The sequence below is a fragment of the Diadema setosum genome, chromosome 7 (genome assembly GCF_964275005.1).
Source record: "Diadema setosum chromosome 7, eeDiaSeto1, whole genome shotgun sequence".
In the NCBI taxonomy this organism is placed as follows: Eukaryota; Metazoa; Echinodermata; class Echinoidea; order Diadematoida; family Diadematidae; genus Diadema; species Diadema setosum.
In genome coordinates, this window is record NC_092691.1 from 4,674,813 (window position 1) to 4,698,336 (window position 23,524).

The 23,524-nt window shown below is 38.3% G+C and overlaps 1 protein-coding gene across 1 annotated transcript in view; it reads left to right on the forward strand.

The window, feature by feature from the left end:
* Positions 1–23,524, forward strand: part of LOC140230592 (uncharacterized) — a 36,294-nt gene that overhangs the window by 9,608 nt on the left and 3,162 nt on the right. The window contains exons 8-12 of the mRNA XM_072310734.1: positions 1,795–1,918; positions 3,037–3,447; positions 7,063–7,230; positions 8,138–8,319; positions 12,731–12,814. Of these exons, the coding sequence (XP_072166835.1) occupies positions 1,795–1,918; positions 3,037–3,447; positions 7,063–7,230; positions 8,138–8,319; positions 12,731–12,814 (969 nt within the window). The remainder of the gene's footprint in view (positions 1–1,794; positions 1,919–3,036; positions 3,448–7,062; positions 7,231–8,137; positions 8,320–12,730; positions 12,815–23,524) is intronic.

The following is a 23,524-nucleotide window of genomic DNA, read 5'->3' on the forward strand; positions in this document are numbered from 1 at the left end:
TATGAGGTGGTTTCAATTTAAGATTCTCAATAGAATATTATATATGAAAGACGCTCTTTTAAAATTTGGTTTTGTAACAGATAAAAAGTGTACGTTTTGTAATGACAGTGAGGAAACCATAATGCATATATTCTGTTCATGTCCTTATTCAAATAATATATGGAATAAGTTTGAGCGATGGTTACTTTTGAAGATAGATACACAAATTGTATTTACAAACCAACACAAGTTATTCGGATTTTATGGTCTCAACAACAGTGCATTAAACTGTATGATGATTGTTATAAGAAGAGAATTTTTTTCAGCGAAATTAAAAAAAAAACCGTTCCGTCATTTGAACATATGATATCTGAGATAAAATGTTATTTTGAGATGGAAAAATGTATAAGTCAAATGAATAGTAGAGAAAAAAATTTTGTGAAAAAATGGGCTTTATTTATTAAGTGCTTTTGAATATTAAAATTACATGATATTCATAGATTTTTCAGGGTTATTTCTGCCAATAAAATAAAAGAATGATATAGGTTTTGATTTGATTTGATTTGATTTGATTTTATTGTTCCACATTTCAAAACATCAAACATGTTACGATCGATTGAACATAAGATTGAACATAGCGTCGTAAATTACAAAAAATACAAGAGAAGACAATTTAACAAACATGAAATGTGGGGACCTACTAAAAATCAAAGCTTGTAATGTATAGGTCCCTGTATATATGAAAGTGTTGGTCTTCTTAAACAACCTAGAAACGAAAACTATGAAAGGAAGGAAATGGACGTAAAAGAAAAGAGAGCAAAAAGAGCAAAAGAAAGGAATAAAATATACGAAAGCATAGCGAAATACAAAGTAGCCACCTGTAACGCGTTTACAAGAATCCTTGTCACCCGAGCAACAAAGTTACGTAACTGTAAGAATGCGCAAAAACGCACATGATACATAATGATTCATTAATTCAGGAATAGCCTTGACATAAATGACTCAGTAAAAAAACAAAAACAAAAGGCAAACATGGAATACATATGATAAACAACGAATCTGATAAAGAAGAGGGAGTTCAAATAAAATTGCATGTTGTATTATTAGATATAAGCCTGCACAAGGGATATATGTTGTAAAAAAAGTTAAAGAAATTTTGTTACAGTTACAGTTACAGTTACAGTTACGTAACTGTAAGAATGCGCAAAAACGCACATGATACATAATGATTCATTAATTCAGGAATAGCCTTGACATAAATGACTCAGTAAAAACAAAAAACAAAAGGCAAACATGGAATACATATGATAAACAACGAATCTGATAAAGAAGAGGGAGTTCAAATAAAATTGCATGTTGTATTATTAGATATAAGCCTGCACAAGGGATATATGTTGTAAAAAAAGTTAAAGAAATTTTGTTATTATATGTACAAGTGCAGTAGGCCACTGTTTGTCGATAACCAAATTATTATTCTGTTTTGTATTAAAAAAATTATTTGTAAATGTGACTTTCTGAATATGTGTATGAATAAAACACCCTGTGGAAGGGGGAAAAAAACCGCTCACCAGAATAGGGTTAAATTTACAAATAGATATTGCCAAATGATTTCGTGCACCCACTTATAATTGCATATATGTACTTCATATTATATGATATATTTGAACATGTGTTTATATTAAAGCTTTTAGAGTACGTATGACAAATGTTGGGTCTTGCAAAGAAATGAAGAAATGAACAGTACCAAAGTCTTCTTGATATGTTTGATGTCTTTGTTTCGGGAAGTGTCAAACTTTGAGATATTTTCACCCACAGGTCAAGGCATGTGTACAACAAGGAGAGAGAACCATCTCTATTCCTGGTCCTCCAATAATGATAACTTTCATGGCCATCGTGACTAGTCACGTGACAACTCCTGCTCCTCCGACCACGACGAAAGGTAAGTAGTAAAACACGTTTAACCCTTTCCATACGGGAACCTGTTGGCTTGTGTAATAAGTCTATGGGGATTTCAGAATTCAGTATGGAATGGATTTAAAAGAGAAAATGCCTTCAGGGGGGCATTTCATAAAACGTTTCAAAATATTCAAAATATTCAAAACTTGCTCCCAACCAATCGGGCGCAAGGATTTTAGTACCTCATAACAATTGTCAGAGAAAAATATCTGACAATAACGCTTCATGAAATCCCCCCTCCTATATTTTGCAGCTCTAAAGACCTGGCAGTGTGGGCCAGCCATGGAGTGGGAAGGCCGGCCCTGCTGGGATATATTAGAAAATCCCCGAATGACAAGTTATGTAGAGCTTTGTTAGTTTTCCAAAGTACCCAGGTGGGCAGTGAATGAATCGGGCCACTGAGGAATCCGCACAATATTGGGTCTTTGGTCAACGTTCACAACAACAGTCCTTTATTAGCCAGAACTTTTTTTTTCTTAGGTAGGGCATATGCCCCGCTGTTGTCAAACCACCGCGATGTTTACGTGAGTGCTAAAGTACTTGATATCGATAATAAGGGCGATAATCCAAATGACAAAAATAATGACAATAGTAATCGTAGCAAATATGCGACAGTATTAATCATAATGATACAAGAAAAAATGATCACTCATAATAAAAGTTAAAAACAAAACTCTCCAAATATTTTTTATAGACATGCTATATTCAGGGCTTGATTTTCCTTATTCAATGTGGGTTAACTGTTACACCAATAAACTAGTTGTTGCGTTGCATCATCAGTCGAGCAGAAACGTTAGGCAGGCGCTGGCGGCTGCTATGTAGACTTATAATGATCAACTATTGTTGAAGAGTGTCAATCAAATATCAATATTCATGGTCACGAAAGCTTTAACAAATGTAAACGGTAAATCTATTAATGTCCGTGGTTGTAAGAGTGAAAGAACGAAAACACTGAAGATGTTTTCACACATTTTGGATTGGTAAGACGATGTTATAAAGCTAGGAATGTGACTTATCGGGCTTATCGGGTGTAATTTATTAGTCCGGAAAAGACAAACCGTTATTCTCCGTTTATTACAATTTTGCTTTTTATCACTCCAGCTCAAATTGGTTTCGCTCCGGGATTCGAGTTGGTGAGGACCAGGCGACCTCGCATACTTCCCGTTATCGACGATGGGCAGGTGACCACGAATGCCACGACAACCGCTGTTACCACGCCGAACATCGAATCCAATGATCAGACCACACCGTCGTCCGCGACATCGTCTCCCTTCAGTGAGAATTCGGCGACAACACCTCTGCCGGTGTCAGAATCACTGCTCAGTGAGTGGACGAAAGTGCTCCTGTACTCGGGCATTCCCGCTTTCGTGCTCGCGTGCCTGGTCGTCTTCCTCGTCGTTAGTCTACGTCGTCGTCGGGCCGAGGCGAGCGACAAGACGCAGTTTATCCGCTATCCGGACGAAGGTAGCGCCGATCGCTCCCCGAGTCCAAAAGTCAAGCGACCGATTGAAGGCAAGTCATAATGTTTTGTTATTAGCAACACTGATATGTTTATTTGTGTTGTTGTTTTTTTTTTTCATCCAGTCGTGGTAACATCTTGTATAGCTATATATGAAGGACCCCCTAAAAAAGATAAATACATGAAATTAAATAAATAGCCCAAATCAAGCCACCGGTAAGATCTCGTTTGAAGGCTGGTATTCATTTTCCCCCTCAAACAACTCAACTCTGTTTTGTTTGTTTTTTATTTACTATTCATATTTAGTACTTCACAAGCTAAAGTAAAGTTTTACTCTCATTTGAATTATTTTGTATTTTGCTCAAATCTTTAGATGATTCTCAATTTGGCAACAGCATTTAGAAGTCCAAATTTTGATTTTGCAATTCTGCTAAATTTGACCTTTTTCCCCCCAGATTTGTGTAGATTTACGTCCCTTTGTACCTGGTCTGTCTTATCATAATCGATATTGGATACGCTGTCAATTCAGATATGCTAATAATATAATAATTTATGCTAGGATATTATCCGGGGGGGGGGGTGTTTCATAAAGCTGTTCATAAAGTTACGAACGACTTACGAGCGACTGGTGATCAGTTCTTGTGCTGAGTTATGGAAATTCTGATAAGTAAATAAGCACATCAGAACTGATAACCAGTCTCTCGTAAGTTGTTCGTAACTTCACGAACAGCTTTATGAAACAGCTTTATGTCTTGTTTTTGTTTTCCATCGTCCAACCCTCGTGTATCATTATCTCCGTTGTGCTAGTCTTGCTTCCTGTCGTAGCCTGTCTTTTGCGTTTAACTATAGCCTCGTCGATGTCCCAGTGTCGCTTTATGTCCGTTTATATGTTAATGTTGTCATTATGTGTTTTTTCTTTTCTGTCTGACTCTTTATGGGCTTCCATTTCTATTTCTATTCTGTCAATGTTTTTAAACATTTTTTTCTCTCTATTTTTTTTTCTTTTTCTGCTGTTACAACTATTTTCGCTGTTGTTGCTTCAGACATTTTCGTTGCTGTTCTGATGCCGATAATTGTTACCAATATTTTCACTGATTCTTTCTCTCCCAAGGGGCCCACACTCTACAAGCTTCGTCTTTTCAGTGGGTCCCTCCGTTTTTCGCCTTGTGTACGTTGATATTCCACTTTATTTCAATTTACTTCAGGCATTGGATTGTATCTTTACTGCAAGTATACAAGTACTGTTTTACTCTGTTAAACTCACTTTGTTTGTTTGGTTTTTTTAATACGATTTTTATCACTGAAGAAAGAGTAATGTATGTTATGTTATTTTTTATTGTCGAAAAACGGAATAAACTTGAATTTGAAAAATTTGAATGAAACAGGGCCCAGGGACTCGATCGGAAGCAAACGCAAATGAAACCACTACCACTTAAAAGAAATTACTCGAATTACACTAGGATTTATCTGAATATTCCAAATTGTATCGCAGTAATCAAAACTTGGTGCCTTTGGTAGCACGTTATATAAAAGAAAATGGAGAACACTTACAAGCCTCCAAGAATAGCATTAAGATATTTCTAAGGAAGCTGTTATGCAGAGCAATAAAAGAAAAATCTCTTGAAACAATCGTTTCAGTCAAGCTGAGAAACATCTAAATTGCTGAAGCAACTCCGCATCATCTGAATCATGAGTTATTAAATACATATATATATATATATATAGATACAATATCTGGAGCTTGCTTGTGCTCGTAGAGGTCTCCCTACTGTTTTGGTAGCATTGACTACAGAAACCAATACTTGCAAGGTAAACTTCCTTGTTTTTATTATCGATTGGAATAACTGACATTGACACAGTAATCTGTGACACGCTGCCTACCCACAGACTACCTACAAGACTCCTGTGTTTAGTGCAGCTAAAGATTAGTGGCTATGCTTCAAAAGGAGGGTGGGGGAGGTCATTATTAGCGACTTCCCGTCAACGTAGATGGCGTATGTTACAATCCGGCTCTTCAACAGTATTGAACTCGTAATAATGAAATGTGTGCGTGTATGTGGAAAAGTGTGTGGTGTGATGGGAAGAGGGATGGGGGGGGGGGGGATGGGACGATCCATCAAACTGGGATATACGTTTTCAGGTGTGATCTATGGCGAAATATCGAGTGCGGGGTCGTAGAGTATTCCCAAACGTGAACGTAGAAAACATCCCCGTCAACGCAGAGGGCTCATGTTACAATCCGGGGCTCTCCAACTTAGTATTAAACTTGTCATAATAGCTGTGTGCTTGTATGTTGAAAAGTGTTTGGTGTGGTGGGAACGGTGATGGGGGTGGGGGGGGGGGGGGGTAGGTGGGGGATGGGATGATCCATCAAACTAAGGATTATTCTGGGATATACGTTCTCCGGTGTGCTCTTTGCCGGAATATCTAGTGCGGGGTCGTAGACCATCCCAGAACATGAAAGTAGAAAATACCGCCACTCCGGGATATAGCGTATCCCCACTGACCACGAAATGAATATGATTATGAAAAGCTTAACGGCAAAACGATTTAACTTCATTTTTGTCAAGTTGAGATGAATGCGATTAAAACTGCTAAAAAGGGAAAGAAAATACGCAGAAAATATTGACACTCCGGGCTATAGCGTGTCCCCACTGAACACGAAATGAATATTATATTAAAAAGCTTAATGGCAAAAAGATTTAACTCCATTTTTGTCCAGTTGACATGAATGCGATTAAAACTGCTAAAAAAAAAGAAGAAAATATGTAGAAAATACTGCCACTCTGGGATATAGAGTGTCCCCACTGACCACGAAATGAAAATTATATTAAAAAGCTTAATGGCAAAAAGATTTAACTCCATTTTCGTCAAGTTGAGATATATGCGATTAAAACTGCTAAAAAATGAAAAGAAAATATAGGATAATTTTCATCAAGAACAATTCCGATTGTGCAACAAGCAAGGTATCAATGAAGAGGTTTTATTTTACACTATCTGATGATGAACTTGATTTCAATGTTCGTAAAGAATTGTACTTAACCCGTTTTGCGACAAAACTTTTCATATCATACATATTTCTGTACCGATTTTCTGTATACCAAGGATGGCAAAGGATATATTTCAGCCTACACTGACAGTTCCTGAGATTCCGTGAAATATGCATTTAAAACAATTTTTGTATCAAAATGAGCGACACGTGTTCGCCAAATGAAATGTTATTATATATCACTTCAGACTTTTGTGGCTTATCCTTGTTTTATGACTCGTTGTTGCTAATAACACAATCAATAGCACATCTTAATTCTTATGGCACTCTTTGCTGCTTAAACATAACATAATGCTGTCTACACTATCGAGATGCGGTGTCACGTTTGGATGCTGATGAGAGAAAAAAAAAGAAATTGACAATTGAAGATTTCAATGATATATACAGAAGGTAAAGTGTTCATAGAAACGTTAAAGTTTTTGACGGAGATCCTCTTTCCCGTTAAAATATACAATGTATTACACCAAGATCAAATCTTTTCAATAATGACGAAGCGTAATAGTTACAATAGGCTTAAGACCTCCAAACTTAATTACAACCAACCAAGCAACCAACCGCATAAATGAGTGTTTGTTCTCGTCCCAATGCCATGTCACGCGATGAAAAATTGGGATAACAGAGTACCAGCCAAAGGACCCTGCATTCCAGGGAAAGGAGTTTGATCGCTCCTTGCTGAAGATAGAGAAGGAGCTGGGCGCCGGGCAATTCGGCATCGTGTACAAAGCCTTCGCCTTTGGGATCACCGGTCTCAAGGAGTACGTGTCCGTGGCCGCCAAGAGTCTGAGAGGTGGGTAAATACGTTTTCTCTCTCTCCCGTCTGGTCCCCGTGACATGGTTAATGCCTGCCAGAGCCGGATCTATTGATTTCCTGTCCCTCTCACGTGCATTTCTTGTTGTCATTTAGTTATTTCGTTGGGACAGGCTGTATTTTCATTAACGTCTTGACAAGTTCCACTTTAATAGACGCTTGAAATGATTGCATTACAACAGAGAAAAATGACCTTCCTTCGACGAAATTCCGTCATTGAGGAGAGCGGGAAGCGATGTGAACATAGTACAATAACTTTCAACGAGACACTGTATTTGGCGACAAGTTTAATGTTGTTAACATAATGTGGCAAGGGTCGTTGAACATGGACACAGCGTAAGGAGAAATTTGATCTGCCAAATGAAAACTGCAGAACAGCATGAGGCAAAATAATTTCTAGATTAGCCCTTAGATAAAGAGATTTGAAACGTTGGGATAGTAGAAATGAACATTTTACAATTTGCTGGTGACGCAAACATTTCTGTAGATAAAACTGTTGACAAATATTTCGTAGAGCTCACCTCTGTGAAATCCTCCCAAAATATGTTCTCCTTGCGGTTATAGTATGTTATTCCGAAGGTTCGTTATTCCGAAAATGAAAATAAGGTTTGCAATTTAACTATTCGTTATTATACACTTTCTTTCATTTTCAAACCAACAAACCTTATTTTCATTTTCGGATTAACGAGCATTGAGAATAGCAAATTGAGAATCACAAACCTTATTTTCTGTTTGGATTAACGAACCTTCGAAATAACGAACCTTCGGAATAACGAACCTTCTTTCATTTTTGGATTAACGAAACTTCGGAATAACGAGCATCACTCCCTTCTTGCTTCACCATCCAATGACCACCACCTGTTACTCTGTTCATAATGTTATGCAGTTAACGCCACGTCCGCTATGAAAGAGGACTTTCTGAATGAGATACGGTTGATGATCGACCTGGGCCCCCATCCAAACATCCTACCAATACTAGGCTGTTGCACGACGGAGGAGCCTTACTATCTCATCACCGAGTACATGAAGTACGGCGACCTCTTACACTTCCTTTGGAAGTGCCGAGAGGTGAGATCCCGAAGTTTATCTCCTTCTTCAGATCCACATTGCACCCAGTATAGTCATTTTTCGTCTGAAATGCTGATGACTCTTAAGATCAACACCAAAAGAGTAAAAGCCCACATCCCTAGCCCTGGTCTCGAAATACTATAGCGTTCATTAGAAATCCTAAATTTTGGCAGTCACATCGGAAGAAATTTCAAAAAGACCCAATGAGAAGAATGGATCTAGAATGCCACTTGAACTGTGTTGTTGGTGCCCCGTAATTTTGATATTGGGTTCCCCCAAGTCTCGTTCACGACTGGTACTTTGTTTCATCCTTATTTACAACGCCCTCTATTGTCAAAGGTAGAAAACATTTTAGAATAACGGTCTCACCTGTTGAGGTTCTCTTTTAACCACTGACAAAATGAATTTCTCAGGAATATATGCATATTTACATATATTTAATATATATATATATACAGGGCTGCACACTGGCGCCGGTCCGACGGTCAAGACCGGCAAAAGTCACTGTCGGACCGGTAACTTTTCAGGAAATCCACAAGTTACCGGTCCGACATGACCAGTAAAAAAAAAAAAAGCATTGGCGGGGTCAGTAGAAAGAAAAAGATCAGCCCCGATCAGGGAGAAACAGAATGCAAGATATCGCATTGTTCAACACGTTTTACGCAAGTTTTCGAATATGTCTACCGGTGCAATTTGTAAAGTAAACATACATACATTGTATATTAGTTTTGAGCACTAGCAGTCGACCAGTTATTCGCGCTCGCTTGCGCATTGGCGCTGCTCACGCACTGCCATGCTATGCAATACATGCAAAGGATGTACGGTACAATGTAACTGTTGAAATGCATGGATTGTTTCCCCGATCCCGTTTTGTTTGTTCGTTTGCTTGCGATCGGCGGTCATGCCAGACAAGAAGCATTGATAGAAGCGCACGCATTTCTGGGTCATTTTACTCATGATTTTTTTTTTTTTTTTTTTTTAACGCAAGATCGATCCGATCCCGGCTTCGCAGCTTTTTAGAAAAAGTAAAAACATATTCTATATTCAGCGATACAGTAAATGAATATTTTCATTCGTTCAGAATGGTCTCATTATGAAGATAGGCGCGAAAAGGATCACGAAATCGGCCCTTAAAAAAATGTAAAGAGATAATACAAGGGAGAAAAAAAAATCGTGAAATCATCGCAGTCCCGCTTACATATTTCAGGTAGAAATCGTCCCAAAAAGGATCATGAATTCGGCCGCGTCGTACACCTTTCAAAAGCTCATACAAGTACGAAATGCGAAGAGATTATAGAGGAGAAAAAAAAAATAAGGACATTAATTTGGTGCGTGCATCATAAAAGATTACAGCCGAATAACAATTCATGAAATCAACGCAAACCCGTTGAAATTTGAGGAAATAAATAGGCGCAAAAAAGATCTTGAATCCAGTCCTGCATGCCGTGTCGGTTATCAAAAACGCATGCACAAATGCAACGAGATTATCGGGAGAAAAATAAAGGACACATTTTTACCCTTCTGGTGCGTGCATTACAAAAGATTACATCCGAAGTAATCCATGAATTCGCCACAATCCCGCTGATATTTGAGGTAGAAATAGACGCAAAAAGGATCGTGAATTCGGCCGTGTCGTATACCTTTTAACAACGCATGTACTAAATGGTAGGAGATTAGCGGGATAAAAATAATGTACACATTTTCAACCCCTTTTGGCGCTTGCATCATATAGATTACAGCCAAAGAGTAATTCATGAAATTATCGCAATCCCGTTGAAATTTGAGTAAACAATAATAGGCGCAAAAGAATCTCGAATTCGGCCCTGCGTGCAGTGTATAATTTTGAAAACGCATTCACAAATGTGAAGAGATTATCGGGAGAAAAATAAAGAACTTATTTTCAACCCTTCTGTCGCGTGTATCACAAAAGACAGCCGAAATAATTGATGAAATATCGCAATCCCGCTGATATTTGATGTAGAAATAGGCGCTAAAAGGACCGTGAATTCGGCCGTGTCGTATAGGCCTACCTTTTAAGAACGCATGTATACGATTTGTGAAGAGATTATTGGGAGAAAAATACAGGACACATTTTCAACCCGTTTTGGCGCGTGCATCATAAAGATTATAGCCGAATAATAATTCATAAAATCATCGCAATCCCGTTGAAGTTTGAGGAGACAATAGGCGCAAAAAGAATTATGATTTTTGGTCGTGGCGTATATCTTTTAAGAACGCATTTACGAAATGCGAAGAGAAAAAAATAAAGGACACATTTTCAACCCATATTGGCGCGTTCATCATAAAAGATTACAGCCGAAGTAATTCATGAAATCATCGCAATCCCGCTGATATCTGAGGTAGAAATAGACGCAAAAAGGATCGTGAATTCGGCCGTGTCGTATACCTTTATGTATACGAAACGCGAAGAGATTATGGGGAGAAAAATAAAGAACGCATTTTCAACCATTCTAGCTGGTGCGTGGATCACAAAAGATTACACCCGAAGTAATTCATGAAATCGTCACAATTCCGCTGATTTTGAGGTAGAAATAGGCGCGAAAAGTATCATGAATTCGGCGGTGTGGAACATCTTTTAAGAACGCACTTACGAATTCGAAGAGTTTATCGGGAGAAGATAAAAGGACACATTTTCAACCCCTTTTGGCGCGTGAATCATAAAAGATTACAGCCGAAATAATTCATGAAATCGTCACAATCCCTCTGATATTTGAGGTAGAAATAGGCGCAAAAAGTATCATGAATTCGGCTGTGCGGTACACATACATCTTTTAAGAACGCACTTACGAAATTCGAAGAGTTTATCGGGAAAAAATAAAGGACACATTTTCAACCCCTTTTGGCGCGTTCATCATGAAAGAATACAGCCGAAGTTATTCATGAAATCATCGCAATCCCGCTGATATTTGAGGTAGAAATAGGCGCAAAAAGGATCGTGAATTCGGCCGTGTCGTATATCTTTATGTACGGAATGCGAAGAGATTGTGGGGAGAAAAATAAAGAACGCATTTTCAACCATTTTAGCTGGTGCGTGCATGAGATCACAAAAAGTTACACCCGAAGTAATTCATGAAATTGCCACAATTCCGCTGATAATTTGTTTGAGGTAGAAATAAGGCGCAAAAAGTATCATGAATTCGGCGGTGTGGAACATCTTTTAATAACGCACTTACGAAATTCGAAGAGTTTATCGGGAAAAAATAAAAGGACACATTTTCAACCCCTTTTGGCGCGTGAATCATAAACGATTACAGCCGAAGTAATTCATGAAATCGTCACAATCCCGCTGATATTTGAGGTAGAAATATAGGCGCAAAAAGTATCATGAATTCGGCGGTGTGGAACATCTTTTAAGAACGCACTTATATACGAAATTCGAAGAGTTTATCGGGAAAAAATAAAGGACACATTTTCAACCCCTTTTGGCGCATGAATCATAAAAGATTACAGCCGAAGTAATTCATGAAATCGTCACAATCCCGCTGATATTTGAGGTAAAAATAGGCGCAAAAAGTATCATGAATTCGGCCGTGTGGTACATCTTTTAAGAACGCACTTACGAAATTCGAAGAGTTTATATCGGCAAAAAAATAAAGGACACATTTTCACCCCTTTTGGCGCGTGCATCATACAGCCGAAGTAATTCATGAAATCGTCACAATCCCGCTGATATTTGAGGTAGAAATGGGCGCAAAGAGGATTGCGAATTCGGCCCTGCATGTCGTGTACCTTTCAGAACGCATGCACAAATGCGAAGAGAGTGTCGAAAGAAAAATAATGAACCCCTTGTAGCTCGTGCATCAGAAAATATCACAGCTAAAATAATTCATTAAATCACGGTTATGCAGCAAGTTCGTGCGCCGATGTTTAGAAAAAGTCACAAACGCATGATACAATCTGATTTTTTTTTTCATTATCATTTTACACTGTAATTCACGAACAAACATTCTATTTTTTTTTCTCATTTTTTTATTTCTTGTGCAATAAATAATTCAAGTTTAAAAAGACATTAATCAGTAAAATGTACATGGGGGGGGGGGGGTACGTCCATAAAAACAAGAAAATAAATTTGCAAGTAATTAAATGTTTTTTTTAGGTTGCCGTTGTTGACCGGTAAGTTTTCTGTTCGGACCGTTAAAAAATGGTAAAATGAGGCATCTACCGGTCCGACAGAGACATGTCGGACCGGCAGAAAAAATGGGTTAGTGTGCAGCCCTGATATATATATATATATATATATATATATATATATATATATATATATATATATATATATATATATATTAACAATCTAAACTCTCCTTGACTGACGTAATATTTCCTTTAATTTAGGCATTAAATCATCTTTAATCACTAATCTTAATTCCCTTTTATATCTCTCCCCGCGCAGGACAAGTACCGACAAAAAGATAACACGTTCGACCTGACGTCAGCTAACCAACTACAGATAGCTCGCCAAATAGCAAGAGGAATGGTAACTATACAGAATCTCTCTAAAGTTTCACGTCTCCCTTTGATGAAGAGATTCCTTTTGTATGATTTTATTCGTCCGAGCTGAAAAGAATTGATATCATTATGTTTTTTATGCATCTCATAACGGCACGATTCTGCGTGATTAAGGAGTAACGGTATAAGTGATCTTCCACGTGGTATTTCTGGCGTGATGTTTTATATAAACCCACATCTTCCTCGGAGAAAAGCTCTCTTCCTTATAAATCGACTGTGATTGAAAGTGCAGACGTTTCCATAAAAACATGATTATTTTAATGTATATTATTACGCGTTAAAACAATTTGTACAAAGACTAGATCTTCTGTTCGGAGGGGAGGGGGTATACTAAACTTCTTCAATGAATTTATGTGGATCACTTGGCAATGAATGCCTGTAAAATATTGTAAAAGTTCATACCAACGAACCTTCATAAGGTTCAATACATTTTTAACCTAGTTAGGCATCTTTTAGCCTCATATAATTATCTACAGTCAAATTCTGCATCGTAACACGTTTCTCAAGCATCCAATCTGACCTTTCTGGATTTTCCATATGATTGCAAAGATGACACGCCCCCTTTTAAGAGGTTGCTATAGTGGCAGCAATATGCTTCATAACATTGCTCTTTAAAGTGGGTAGTCACATTGTATTTCACTCATAGCTCGAATTCGCATCTCTTCGTTGAGGGTTAGAATGTCTATTGCATGTAGTTCAAATGACTTGTGATATCATGCCTATACTTCGATTTTAGATCGAAGTTAAAGGGGATGGCTAGTAACTGATAAGTGGGAATCAGTGGGAATGCTGGTTGATGATTGTTCCAATTCTTGTGGGATTCATTGAAGAGTAAATTATGTATCTATTGTTGTGTGAAAATTATTTGCTTCAGAACGGTCTCATATTAAAGTAATGTGCAGTTTAATGCCCCGTCACTGTACAGGCATGCTAGCCTGGAACCATTAAACTGCACATTTTTTTTTTTCAATTCAAACTTTATTTCATTTTTCGAAAAGAAACATTTCACATTCTTTGGTAACAGAGAATAAGGGTACATATAATCGAAACAGAGTAAATCGATAAAACATAATTGTGGAACCTTGAGGTAACAAATAATGTTGTAATGAAAATTGACTGAAGTGATATAGACGATATAACATTACACAAAATATCAAAAAATGGAGGGACCCACTAAAAAGGCAATGCTTGTAGAATGTGGGCCCCTCAGGTACAGAATGTCAATAGAAAATGAACTGATGCAAAAAAGGGGAAAAATTGGGAATAAAGTCAGATAAAAAAGTCTGGAAGCCCAATAATAAGACAGAGTAACAGACTCACATACACAGGCGAATGGACATTAAACGAGACTGGGAAGATAAAACTTATAAAGGGGGACTTAAATACAAGACAGAACGAGACAAGACTGTCATAATAGGAAGACAATAGGAAGACATTACTTGAATATGAGACCATTCTGAAGCAAATGATTTTCACACAACAATAGATATATAATGTACTCTTAAATGAATCCCACAAGAATTGGAACAATCATCCCCCGGCATTCCCACTGATTCCCGGTGATCAGATACTAGCCATCCCCTTTAAGCCCTAGAATCTTCGTTCTATGACACAAAGGGAAAGGAGAAAATGTGCAGAGGAACTATTGACATGTGAGGACAGTGGTTATCAATTCTTAACTTAATGTACAAAGAAATTAAAAGAGCACTGAAATACCTCACAATGCGTCATGATACCCCCAACGCTTCCTTATTTAGTGTACTCAAGACATAATAAGATTAAAACGCTTTCATGAATATGACTTTTGATTTGATTTTTTTTTTACAAGCTATGATACAGGCAGTACTGGAAGTTGACAAAGCAAAACATGCCTCATAGTTGGGTATTCATACAAAAGTGTTCTCGTCTTTCAACCAAATTCCCAGCAATGATAGATGAAAAGTAATTATTGGCAATGTAATGTGACTATTTTACCTTGTATACGATTTCTCGTATACCGGCTGATTAAGCATATCTAATTTTGAGAAGCGAATAGTGGCAAACTCCACTCACATCTCATGTTTCTACCCCATGGTTGACTGCAATTCAAACATTAGTCTCAGCGTTAGTGAAAATACATATTTGGTTTCTTCAAAAGCGTTCTGGCACTTTATATAAACATTATATAAAAAGAAAATAGCAGCAGCAGCAACAGCAGCAATATTATTGCGATAAAAGAGATGCCCCGCTTTGTTGGATACTGGGATATGAGAGGATTTTCTTTATATCTTACAATGTGAACAACAGACGGTGGAAATGGCAAGCAAAGACAAGCAAAAGACAGAAATTATGGAGTACACAGAAAAAGGCAGTGAGCGTATATCGGATTTCTCTATACGAATGCGACTTCCTCATGATAGATGATTTTCTCTGTCAAAATTGTTTTTTTTTTCAGCTCTTCCTTTCTGTCTGTCTGTCTGATTTCTCTCTCACACACACGCACACACACTTACACATAAGATGAATATAGCTATGGATATAAGCGCTTAGAGACTTGAATGTAATTTGCGCTCTATAAAAATGGTTTATTATTATTATTATATTTTGGGGTGATTCTATTTTACAGGTAGTGTAAGAGATATTTCACGGAGTAGTAGATTTTGGGCGCCAACAAGAGGTCAAAGGTTAGGATTTCTTTGGAGTAGACGGTTAGACTGCATGAAGCTACATACACATAAACAAGCAAATAATTATTACCATACTAGTAGTCTCTTTGCATGTTATAATTTAATGTTTAGAGCTAGTGGTCCTCAATTTCTACTCTTCGACTCTCAGTTTACGTATACATTTCTTGACATGAAGTCACATCTATATAGAGTGGAAACGCCATGTTAAACAAACAAGCCGATTACTAACTACACTCATGTGCGCAAAAGGCGTTATTTTGCATATGCGCAAGTCACTTTGTTTCCATGTCTACATATCGTATTTTAAAAATTGTCTGCGTCAAATCGGTGTATGTAGTGAGAACAAGGAGACGCTTGATTTTATGCCGTTGCATAGATATTTTCTGAAAATCGTCTGTTGAGAATGAGAAGGGCGCTAAGTTGTCTTGAACACTATGGGTTTAGTGGCAACTTAACGCCCTTATCATTCTCAACCGACGTATTGTTACTGTCATAACGTCCATTCTTCTTGAACCGGCAGCCGTGCAAAACTGAGCTTCTACATCAATCAAGTGTTAAGTAAAGGAATATCATGGCTGATTTAGTTCGCTCTAGGTCCTGGAGTCAAGATAAATACTTTATTGCAGAGGTTGTTTCCTCGTATAATCTGTTGTTGTCAGCCGTCTTTGATTCCGCCTTGCGTCGAATGCTAGTCTCCCTTCTAGACCATCTGCCTATACTATTTTTTGTCTCCCCCGAATATCGACGCCCTCTAACGACCAAAGAAGTAGCGTCATTGAGCTGTATGGTCCTGCAGACGTTCGGCAAAGACGACATCGAAGGGCATTGAAGGGCGCATTTTATGGAAGGGACTACAGTTTGCAAAGGGTCTGGAGACCAGACTAGTAGAGTGACTGATTTATATAGAGAATGACTTGTGTGGAGAGCGCGTCTTCTAACCATTATGCAAGCACTGCACTGTTGTAGCAAACGACCGTGCACTTCCGGAAGCGGTCAACGCCTTTGCACGACCGCTAAATCGATTTTTTCCCGAATTACCACAGTAACTGTATCTTTCACACGTCTGTTCACACAAACTTCGGCGAGTGAGAGAAGAAGAAGTAGAAGAAAAAAAGAAAAGAAGAAGAAGACTTTTTTGTTGCCCCCGTTCTCCCTCTCCCTCATTTATTTTCGCCCACTTGTCTCAAAACGATGAGTTTGCATTTTAAACGTGCATGGGATTTGACTCTTTGCTGACCCATCCTTTGCAATAAAAAGATTATATTTCCACCTTTTCCACTAATGTAAATGAATCAAATGGATAAGAAACTTTTTTTGAATGCAGAACCCGAGAAAGCCGGAGAAGGTTGCGAGGAACGATATTAGACGAAACAATGATAATAATGACTATTAAGTACATTCGCACAGAACATCTTAAAGAGAATAACGTCTTTTTGCAAAGCATTTGACCGGAATTAGGAGTGTTTGAGATTCTGAGTTAACGTTATTTTTGGGGCGGTTTCTCAAAGCATGGCGATTAAATGAGAGCAGCTGCTTTCTATCTAAAACAACCATGCACTCCTTGAAGCAAATATACATGTATATAAATATATATGAAATTATAATTTATATATATATATATATATATATATATATATATATATGGGTCCTATGTACGTATATATCTTGTGGATGGCGTAGGTGATAGTTTTGAGTGTGTGTGTGTGTGTGTGTGTGTAGTGTGGGGGCTATATAGACGTTATAAACGGAGCAACGAAATTATGTTTATCTTTCATGCCAACTTCCATATGCCTTAATGATCACAATTCATTAAAAAAATATCTAAATGTGTGGACGTGCTAAAAGCACGCTGCCCCCAAAAAAAAAAAATCAATGGAAAGTTTTGTCTTGTTCTTTTTTTTTGTTCAGTAATTTAACGCTTGCAGATTGAAAAACTAGTAGATGACCAAGCATACAAGAGTAGTTGATATATTATTTCGATGGGCGTCTCTTTGAACTTTTCAATACGAGCGAAGTGCACGAAAGCTGTCGACTTTAAGCTGAGAAAGCAAAGAAAGAAAGAAAGAAAGAAAAAAAAAAAGATCATAGCCCAACTCTCTCAGCTCTAGTCGTCACATCAGTCTTTAGTGGTATGACGAGCGCAACATCAAAGAAAACAGGCTAGCGGAAATTGCAGATGTAATGCTCCTCTCTATGTACTAAAAAGTATTCTCAGTTCCTCCCCCCCCCCCAAATACTTGTGCATTCTCCCGCTTTGTTGAGCACCCAAAACTATTTTCAAACTGGTAAAATCATTCCTGCCAGACACAGTTATATCTAAAGGATGAAAATATGTACATGTATATTAAAATTGAAGTTGGCAAGAGATATTACATTTACATCCGATATGTTTCCTTCAACGCCAAGACAATGAATGTTATGAAGAACCGAAATGGCATGAATTTCAAAACACTCCTAGACCTTTGAATTAGGTTCAGGGTAAGGTGTCCCCCCCCCCCCCTATTTTCCCGTCTTTGTGTCTTTTTTAGGACATTCTTAGAATTGGAGATGAACACATATATACCGATTCAAAAAATGAAGAAAACCAACTCATTCCAGAGTCAGGATGCATCTCCCTCAGGCCGTCAACCATAATACATTATTATTCATATGGTTGTTCCAGATTCTTACAGATAACCCCTTCGAGGATGGAGATGGGGTAGGATTGTGACCCCCTACCACGGGCTTTTGGAAGGGAAGCCATCAAAATTACCCCCTTTCAGTGGTTTTTGGAAGATAAGCTATGTAGCAAACTACCCCCTAAATAAAGGAAGAGTTCCAAGGCAAAGGGTGTATAGACAAGAACATATTTATGGGAATTTTCTCATACTGAATATTCCAGAGAAGATCTACATCCTTGCAAAAAGAGGGCCAGCGCCCATCATGTTTTGCAGCAAAACATGCACAGTAAAGCACATTCAGGAGAATCCGGCCAAGCAGCAAGAAGCCGCATACCCCTATTTCGGTTTTTTTTCCCGGGGGTTTGAAACGGGTGCACGTCACGAGACCGACACCCACGAGTCATACAGCCAACGAGTCATACAACTCACAAGTCATACAGCACATGAGTTATACAGCTCACGAGTCATACAGCCCATTAGTTCGACACTAAGCTAACAAGGCCCACGAGACCGACACATTAAGCCTCGTGTTGTATCTGTCGAACTCATGGGCTTTATTGTCCCCGCCGAACGAGTTCGAGCAGGGGACTATGAAACGGGCTCCGTACGTGTGTGTGTCCGTCCGTGTGTCCGTGTGTCCGTCCGTGTGTCCGTCCGTGTGTGCGTCCGTGTGTGATCAAAATGTTCAAAATGCTACTCCTTCGCCATTTCTAACCCGATTTTGATTCTGTTTGCTTTATATGATAGCACTACATGGGAGCTTTGAAACTTCTATACAGAATTTCAATTGTGACCTTTGACCTTGACCTTTGACCTATATTGTACATTTTGCTTCAAAATGCTACTCCTTCGCCATTTCTAACTCGATTTTGATTCCGTTTGCTTTATATGATGGCACTAGGTGAGGGCTTCAAAACTTCTACACAGAATTTTGACCTTTGACTTCTTTGACCTTTGACCTTGATTTTTGACCTATATTGTACATTTTGCTACAAAATGCTACTCCTTCGCCATTTGTAACCCGATTTCAATTCCGTTTGCTTTAAGTGATGGCACTAGGTGAGGGCTTCAAAACTTCTACACAGAATTTTGACCTTTGACTTTTTTGACCTTTGACCTTGATTTTTGACCTATATTGTACATTGCCTACAAAATGCTACTCCTTCGCCATTTCTAACCCGATTTTGATTCCGTTTGCTTTATGTGATGGCACTAGGTGAGGGCTTCAAAACTTCTACACAGAATTTTGACCGTTGACTTCTTTGACCTTTGACCTTGATTTTTGACCTATATTGTACATTTTGCTACAAAATGCTACTCCTTCGCCATTTCTAACCCGATTTTGATTCCGTTTGCTTTATGTGATGGCACTAGGTGAGGGCTTCAAAACTTCTACACAGAATTTTGACCTTTGACTTCTTTGACCTTTGACCTTGATTTTTGACCTATATTGTACATTTTGCTACAAAATGCTACTCCTTTGCCATTTGTAACCCGATTTCAATTCCGTTTGCTTTAAGTGATGGCACTAGGTGAGGGCTTCAAAACTTCTACACAGAATTTTGACCTTTGACTTCTTTGACCTTTGACCTTGATTTTTTTACCTATATTGTACATTGGCTACAAAATGCTACTCCTTCACCATTTCTAACCCGATTTCGATTCCGTTTGCTTTATGTGATGGCACTAGGTGAGGGCTTCAAAACTTCTACATAGAATTTTGACCTTTGACTTCTTTGACCTTTGACCTTCATCTTTTTACCTATATTGTACATTTTGCTACTAAATGCTACTTCCGGCGGGGACATATATTACGCACCGCGTAATTTCTACTTTTCCTTGTTTGCCTAGTGTTGAACTCATGGGCTGTATGACTCGTGAGCTGTATGACTCATGGACCTGTTTTCAGTGTCAAATTCGTGGGCTGTATAACTCGTGGGTGTCGGTCTAGGGGGATGACCCCTCTGAAACTAACCTTTTCTGGACCCTATACTTCAGGATTATTGCGGAAAGATTTTAACACTATATCCCTAATAAAAGATATGTAGGGAAAAATTCTAAAAGACCCTCTATTTCAACGATTTTTCGGGAATTGAGCCCCTAAATTGAACTCCTTTTCTCGAAAAATCGGGCACGCGCATTCGGTACAGATGACCACCTGAGGGAGTGGGGCGGAGGATGTATTATATCTCTGTGGTATATTTCAGAGCCGGGAAATCTAGTGCCTAACTAACGCGTGGGATGATCTTGAAGGCGATGAGTAAATATCAATTCGTCAAGCCGACACGTTCACCACGACTTGTGCACGTCGTACAGTCTTGTCGCTACAGCGTGGATTCTACGCGCCAACTGTTGATATCAGGCCGGACTTTCTCGTTTGGCACTCTCCTGCAAAAACACGGCTTGATTTGATCGCCAAGTGTGCACTTTTACGGACTTGCTTGCACGATTAATGTGCCAATAAAGAGCGTGAAAGGTAGATAAGATGCCTAATTCAAAAAACGTCCCCCGGGACAGATTCTGCACACAGCCGAAATGATCCGGCATTATCAGGTAATGTGTTGACTGTGTGGAAGCGGCAGCTGTAAAATTACAGCCCTGCCTCCTCAGGTGCTTGTGTAGGCGTGGTAAATGGATACTTTTACGATTCCCGAGAGTTCTCTAGAGGACAAGATTATTACAGGGAGAACACGTAATTCATAAATTGCGTGACTGTAAAATCTATATGGGTTGAATCCTGCATGTTGGTAACAAAAATCTCAAAAGGCTAATAATTAATCCTCCTCGTTCACAGACCACTCTAAGTTTTTTTTTTTGAGACTTAAGAATTTAAAACGCCTTTCTGTCCATGTATGTCTTAAAAACGGCTAGACATGTTATAAGGTATCAAACGTCAGGCCCCCTCCCCATGCTTTGTGGGGAAGATCTCACGTATCCCTCCAACAGTCATGGACTCCGTTGTGATTTTTTTTAAAATTTTGATTCTGTCTTGTTTTTCTCTTTTTTGATAAGAGTCAAATTGTGTGTGTGTGTGTGTTTGTGTGTTTGTGTGTGTGTGTGCGTGTGTGTGTGTGGGGGGGGGGGGGGAGGGATGATGCAGCCCCAGCCCCACTGTACAGCGTTCCCTACATGTGCTCCACGAGGACTTGAGATGTTGTTCTATTATTATGCAGAGTGCATTTTGTTTAACACACTCCTCAGAAACAAACGAAAGACGATATGGTAGCAGTGGGGCTACATTCGTGGTCACAGTTATTATGTTGATCAAGAAGCGCCGACAGCACACTGTATATCATGCTCAAGTTAAAAGCAACATTAAAAGAAACCAAAAATAGTGTGCGTGCGTGTGCTTATGTGTGAGTGTGTGTTTGTGTGTGTGTGTTGTATGTATGAGCGGATGTGCATCATTCTCTCCCCCACACCACATTGTAATGTGCAATGAGCATCTCTCGCTCTCTCTCCGATACTCTCTTAGAGCGCAGATGTAATAAATTTTGTTACATTCGGCATATTCATTACTGACGCAGCCCCTTGTGATGTAGCTGTAATTTCCTATAACGTACTTGAAAATGTCAAACATCAGACAGTTTCCTGGGTCGAGGCCAGGAGGCGGGTGACGCGACATAAAACCAAGAAGAGGTGTTCACTTAGGTCTAAGTTTAGCTCATCCCTCCAAGCGATTTCACATTTACATTAAAACTGTCGTCGTAGACTTTTCTAGCTGAATTCAACAGTTTTACGTAGGCATACGAAGACGCATTTATATATATATATATATATATATATATATATATATATATATATATATATATATATATATAATGATACGTCTTTATGCATTATTCACTATCCTTTTGGGAAGGCCTACATGAAAGTGGGAATATTATTATCATGTATGTCTTTGAAACGAGTATTAAACTAAGGTGACTTGCAATTTTGCTTGGTATAACATACTTTTATTTCAGTACACTCACTCACTCTGACATTCATGTACAAAGACAAAAAACAACGACAACCATCTATCCAGCCATTTAATCGCCTACACACACATACATGAATACATACGTTCAGACAAAGAGATATGCACGCACAGAGGTACCCACACATGTATTATGTTACAATTACAGACGCACATGCGAAAAAAAGAAAATAAAAGTTGTCGTCACATTCGTCGTCAGGGAGCGCAATAAAATGTATGTGTAAAGAATGTCTTTGAAGAAGGGGAAGATTGAAGTTATGAGGTTTTATTTCAAGCGATTTAAAATGACGATGTGATGAAGGGAAAGCGGGAAGAAATAGTGAAGAAAAAAGATAATAAGAGATACAATTTATTCAGGCGAGAAACCATAGTGGAGTTGCGTACTCTGGCTACATATTTTTTTTCTAAACATAGAACGTTCGTCTTTCAGGGTAACAATTTCTTGTGTTCCGATCAAATATGATCAAAATGGCAGAGCGCAATCAAGTTAGCACAAGAGACTCCTCCTCAAATTACTTTAGCGACATATTCCTTTCAGTCATTTCCATCAAATGATATCAAAAAATGTTAAACTGAGGAATCGAGGGAATATGTTTCGTATTATGACGGTTACATGATTGTTTTTTGCCAGCTGCATTCAGCTTCATTTGAGGCTTGATGATTCAAGAATCTGATGACATGGTAATTCAATAGAAATCAAACATCATGAAAGTAATTTGTGGAAACGTTTTCGGGTAAGCATTTTTTTTTCTCCTTTTCCCCCTCCATTATTCGAGCGATGTTAATAACAAATGCAATGAATAATGCCAGCCGTGACCAGGAGTCTTCTGAGGTGTTCTTCTTTAGAATGCATGCCTGATATCTTGTCGGTAATCATTGCCCCTCCCTTAAAAAGAAAAAAGAAAAAAAAAAGATGAATGACAATTTAATGATAATTTCTTTATCTTATGATTGTCTGGTAGGAATATGTCAGAAGTTTTCCTCTTCCAAGTGCTGCATTCTTTACTTCTCTAATTCCATGCTATGAGATCATCACATCCCGCCCCAAACACTTCTGTTAGATCCTTATAATGGTGGAAAGATGAATATCTTGAGAAAATGAAGAATAAAATAGTTGTAACTTTGTCATCGTCTCAACTTTGTCATGTTTGACTACTCCAATACTTTTGTTACTGAAATGTTTTAAAAAGGATGATGAAGCTTGATATTTTGCAGGATGTCAACCTCGAGCTTGCTCTTTTTTCTTCTCCCCAAAATGCCATTACTTCTACTTTTGGACATCAAGTTGCTTAAAGCTACGATGATGACTTAGAGTGGGCAGATTTTTAGGAGAAATTCAATCCTTCTATTGGTATGAATATTGGTCCTACGTT